Genomic DNA, 5,627 nt, shown 5'->3' with positions numbered 1-5,627 from the left:
GTCTCGGTAACTAGTGCCGTACCAGCCGCCCATCCTCACACGGATCTGTCCCGTCGCCCAGTCCACTAGAAAAATGGTCAGTACCATGAACTTTCTCTTAGAATGCTTGGACTACTGGAACACCCTCGACTCGAGGGCCTCGAGCGACTAAGCTCGCCGATTCGAATCACTCGTGCTAGAGTTAACCCTAGCTCTGCGAGACTTCCCAAGTACTGTGGTATCAACTTGCTAAAATGCATCGGTAAACTATTACGCTAAAGTGAGGAGAGCCCACGGGGCTCTTCAGTGAGCCGAATAACGGATGGGACATTAATTGCATATGTCATTGAGTTTCCGACTTTTTGACAGTGTGTCACTACTTATACTACTGATAGTGTGTTATGATCAGCGAATTGATAGCTGTGAGTAGGGGAACCCCCTTAACGAATGAACGAACGGCTCAGTAGGGTAGCAACCCCGTTCGACGGGTCTCGCAGAGAATTTGGCGAATGAGATATAACTTTGAAGAGCCTACAATCTACCATTGTCATGGATCAGTTAATTAATGTCCATCAGGTTCCCCTGTCTCTCGGTGTACGAAACTGTTAGTGATGAGTCACTGAATCTCATTGATGGTCAATGTTAGTGATGACTGTTAGTGATGGGATCATTCAGTTCTAGATTCGCCTCTGCTTCGGCGAGCCCTTCAAGGGCTTTAGCATGTCACGATCCGATCGAGCCGGATTCCCCTGACCCCCAGCATTGACGTCTTCAGGCCGAGGTTAGGGAGATGAGCATCCTCGTCCTGGCTCCGGACTCCTAGATAATTTTAGCTTTTCAGCAACAACAGCGTTACGGTGAATAGTAGGAGGCGGACGAACACCTCCCTGCCCGCGCAGAGCCCACCTAAAGTCGAATGAGAATGTCATCATCAGCAACAGACACAATCGAGATAGATCAGAAGGGCTTCCGTGCACGGTGCATGGTGCACCGATTGCAGTGCAATCATTGCACGATGATGCGGTGAAGGTGTGGAAATGTTCGCGTTCATTCCATCAAAATAGTGGTCTATCGGCCGCAAGAGCCGACCTGCTATTGGTATGCTCACATCGTCACGCATGGCCGGCATTGCACCCTATCGCGCACACAAGCATTGACAACAGAACTCACTCGACTTAGGCTAATGAAGCTGCCCTTACTGCTGCCCAATAGAAGTAGAGGCAATGAATTTAGCATGCTTCCTTTGAAGAGTCATCAGTCTATCACTCCTTCTTATCTCCTTAGAGAGTAGAGTACGGACGACGGAAGACTTCATAGAGGAGCAGTTACTCTGAACAAATGACAAACTGCCTCTCTATCACTATAAGTCACTCTAAGGATACCATAGCCGCGTGATCAGGTTGTCGACTAAGCGCTCGATAGACCTCTTGAATTTCGACATCAGTAATTATCGGTGTGGATGTTTCGCCATAGTGCGCGAAACACGGCGTAATGAGATACCGCCGCTGCTCACTTGTCGCGATGCCTCTCGATCACGCGGTAACAGCACTCGATCCTTCTCAACTCGAATGGGCTCTTGAGAGGCGATATACCTGAGGCTCACTGACGATAAATACACCACCCAGGAATTGAACCTGGGGCCTCAAGACCGCGGCCAAATCCGCGATCTGAACACTGCTAGATGCTGTGTGAGATTAATAAGACCCACCATAATTATCCTCACTTGTCTCGGAAAGTGGCTATTGGGTCCGCATTGTCGCCGTATTCCTCCCTGTAGATCCTATCAATGAACTCCTTATCTTTGTCATCCAGCTTCATGAGGAGGGCATCTCTCCTCCCCTCAGTCTCCTCTATCAGCTTAGACACATCAGATCGGTACTTGTCCAGCAGAGCTGATGATCGCGTATCTTGAGGATGGGGACTGATCCAATCATAAGGCTCTAGTCATATTATGCACGGCGATGTTCATGGTGATTGTGATGTCCGACATCATAATGGTGTCAAACCGTAACACTTAGGAATGTAGTGGTACATGATACAATAAGTTGGGAGGGAACATAATCGGCAACCATGTTGAATAGAGCAGTGCGGACTATGTTGCTATTGAGTACAAAGTGATGATACTAAACAATATCGCGAAGTACTCGACAATTATGTGCAGGAGGCCACAATTATCGTGGCCTACGTTATCATAACGTGTGGCAACATTCTGAATGAATGTGATGCTGACTCACTAGCTGAGGTCTTTGCCGGCAGTATAGACGATGAGGAGGCTCGGTCGAAGGTGGTTACCATCGAACAATAGCGAGTTGGTGGGAAACAATACTATCACGACATCGTTCACTGTACGGCCTCGCCGTATTTGAGGCTAACGAGAATTGTCTCATTGCAAACTCAACTTTATTCAAATTAACCCATTCCTTGGTGTCGTCAAGTTGGTAATTGTGTAACCGACCGCAAATTCTTATTCGCGGGTTGAGACAGAATACTTGCTCAGTTGGGAAAACGTGAGGGATGAGTATTAACCTCTGATTCACTAATGACTTTCACTCTATAGAGGGAAATCACCTAATGAGATACGAATCCTCGACCTGATCCGAGAATCAAGAGTTGCTTTCTCAGATGATTGAAAGTCTTTCTTAATACGTCTTATTCACAAAGCTAATTTCAAGCTGATACCATTGAAAGTGAGTATTTCCAAGAATCAGCAAATTCCGGTTCGAATCTGACATTCTTGACAGGACGACGACTACAATCGATCTGCCCGGCAAGTAAGCGTCATAAGTTCACAAAAGAGAGCAAACGTCACTCCGTGAGGATGGAACCGGGTAACTGAAAGCACCATACATCTCCTGCTTCACTCCATTAGCAGCGCAGTTCGTTTACGGAAATTAGAGGCCGACCCCTACAAGGAAGCATATCGTCGACCAACTTGCCACAAAGGCGCTAAACGCGTGTTTTCACGAAGTTCGAAGAGCGTCTTCCCCAGGGGCCTAATTTCAGAAATCTCTTAAAAGAAGGCCTTCTTGAAGTTCAAGAACCTCTTTAAACAAGGGTTTCAAGAACCTCACCGGATTTCAAAACTTTGTACTTCTTTTAAGAGGACTTCTTGAACCTTAAGATGTCTTTTCGAGGTTCTTGAAAGCCCATTTCGAGTGGGACTCGAACCCAGGACCTCCATGGCGCGACTAAATTGAAACACTCTCGATCCACAAATACAGCCCGTTGCATGTTTGCACAATTGCAATCAGTGAATTTCCGTGAAGCTAATTTCGCCAAGTTGGGAGCGGAATGATGAAACGTTCTGCAAAAACGCGTCACAATCCACTTTAACCTGCCCCCGAGGAGGTTCAGTAAAAAGGGTTGTTGAAACTCAAGGAATTGATGGTTTGAAGAACTCTTCTTGAGGTTTCTTAAGGAGTTTTTAAGAAGCAGTTTAGGCAAAACTCGGTTCGAAAGCGGTTTCATGCGTAAGAAGCTCAAGATTGCTTCCTTGAAGAGAATTTTGAAATAGAGCCCAGGATCCTTGTTATGCTGAGAGCACTCGCACGCGTATTTCCCACAGCATGTGTTGTGTTGCAATACGTTTCCTCAACTTGAAAACTTGTAATACTTTGATGCCGGTGCGACTGATAACAGTGAGTACTAGTAATTTACTAGACCCACCCAAACTTAAACTGATGCAAGTAAAGGCTTGTGCTGTCTATAGGGGCATCTCTTTGACATGTGGCCGCGTAACATAATACTAAGCGTGCAGTGTACGTTTCCTTCAATGTTGTGTTCTCACAGGTCCTCGGATAGAGTCGAGCTGAACGAGAGTCTGGAAGGCTTTACTATGTGAGTGCGCCAAGGTCATTAATCAAAGTCGCGAATCATGACCATGATCCGGATCACTGGTACAGAATCAAGGATGAACTCCATGCTAAAACTTGGCCCGTTACAGCTTGATTGTGATCCGTCGGATCATACTCAAGATCAGATTGTGATATTGAATCTGCGTGCTTCTGGTGTTAAGTATAAGAATCCCGACTCGCCGGAATTAATCTCGGGTCATGACGGGAAATCTTGACTGAGTATTGGCTTACGAGTTGATGAAATGCTCGGCGACTCAGTGCCAAAACCTCAGACGCGGCCATTGAGTATAGATTCGAATCTTGACTTGAGTTGTGATTGGAGATCGGAAGTCAGATACAAATGACTAATTAAAAAATCAAAGATTAAGGATCTTGCTGGCGATTTCGTAATCTGACTATGCCTTGAGTTCGTGAGTAGAGATTTTGAGTCATTACTCTGGAACCAGGGTTTGTTTTGAATCATGAACTGGAGCTGCAGGGTGAGTCGAAACATGAACCCAAATTCGCAAATCAGGATCCACATACGGCCCTAGATGACTAGTTTTCCATGTCGAGATCGGATAATATACTTTGACGCAGTTTGCGGTTTGCCTGAACCACTGATGCGTCGTTCTTCCTGATATATTACTGTAGAACTTCAGTCTGACATAGTTTTCATGTACACTGTATAATACACGGATATATCAGTCTGAAGAATGTGTTTGGGTTAACGACGTCGCAGGACGGCTTGAATGGCTTGCACTTGGGTCTTTTTGTTTTTTTGAATGTTACACTCGATGAAATGAGAATAGTCAATGCATGGTCGCGTCATTTTCGCGTAATGCGATATACCAGTTGAGCTGAACCTTCACTATGTCCAGCATTGTAAGGTGGTTTGATTTTAATTTCATCAGTTTTCACCGCCTATGCTTCGACCAGCATGCGGGCTGTCATCGGAGGCCACACGGTGATTCTTCTCGAGAGGAGGTGAGGCTCCGTATGGCGCCATGGCCGACTAATGAGGTGATCAGACGCTTCCGACAATGTTGGTATCTCCGGGTCCACCGTGCAAGATTTAGAGTAAGTAAGCGTTCAGGTACTGGTTTTAACAGAACGACAATGGAGCAATTGATTTCAGTGTTCGATTCCTTCTCGCGAGAGGAGAGGCGGCGCTCGACTTATCTGATTTCGAGAACGGTCTTGCCGTGAAGGAGGATCTTGGTAACCAATAGTTGGTTTCTTACATACTGTGTATGTTGTCATACTCTACCCGAAAATTGTGATCATGGTGGAGCTCTACCACCCGTGATATGAGAAACACTGGTGAAAAGCATGTTTCACGACTAATGCATAGCGCGAATATCGCGTTTTTCACCGAGTTTCACGCCATTTCACGTAAAACCGGTTAAACTCTCCCACAGGGCGTAGTCTGGCTGGCTAAGCTGAGTACATTGGATATGTGAGGGATGCTCGGATGGTGATGGAAGGAATGGTAATTCAGGTTGGTAGTACAATAGGATGGGAGGAATGGAAAAGGATGGGGCTGCTTACGATGTTACTAGAGATACCGTTGGTCTGTGCCGGGGTCGCAACGGCCATCCATCTCTCAGCAATTGAAAAATCAAGTGCATGATCCGATCCGGGGACCTTATTGAGCAGGTTGGCGTGCCGACGGATCTACCGACTCTACTTATAGCCAGTTCCGATGGTGCTACTGATATCGAGCTTGGTCGAGGCAGTTAAGTGGGGATTACGCCATGTGAGATTCGAAGACAACTCTGCCTATCTCGGCTCAATGTGCAATGGCTGATCCTA

The 5,627-nt window shown here is 46.3% G+C and overlaps 1 protein-coding gene across 1 annotated transcript; it reads right to left on the bottom strand.

Moving 5' to 3' along the window:
* Positions 1–1,174: 1,174 nt before the first annotated feature.
* Positions 1,175–1,797, bottom strand: Pmar_PMAR017228 (hypothetical protein; the record flags this gene model as incomplete). The annotated part of the gene is made up of 3 exons (XM_002782185.1): positions 1,175–1,309; positions 1,493–1,571; positions 1,703–1,797. The coding sequence occupies 3 exons, from the start codon at positions 1,795–1,797 to the stop codon at positions 1,175–1,177; spliced, it is 309 nt and encodes a 102-aa protein (XP_002782231.1).
* Between the last annotated feature and the right edge of the window lie 3,830 nt (positions 1,798–5,627).

Source organism: Perkinsus marinus (assembly GCF_000006405.1).
Source record: "Perkinsus marinus ATCC 50983 genomic scaffold scf_1104296939952, whole genome shotgun sequence".
NCBI classification, from domain to species: Eukaryota; Perkinsozoa; order Perkinsida; family Perkinsidae; genus Perkinsus; species Perkinsus marinus.
This window is presented reverse-complemented; position numbering and strand designations above follow the sequence as displayed.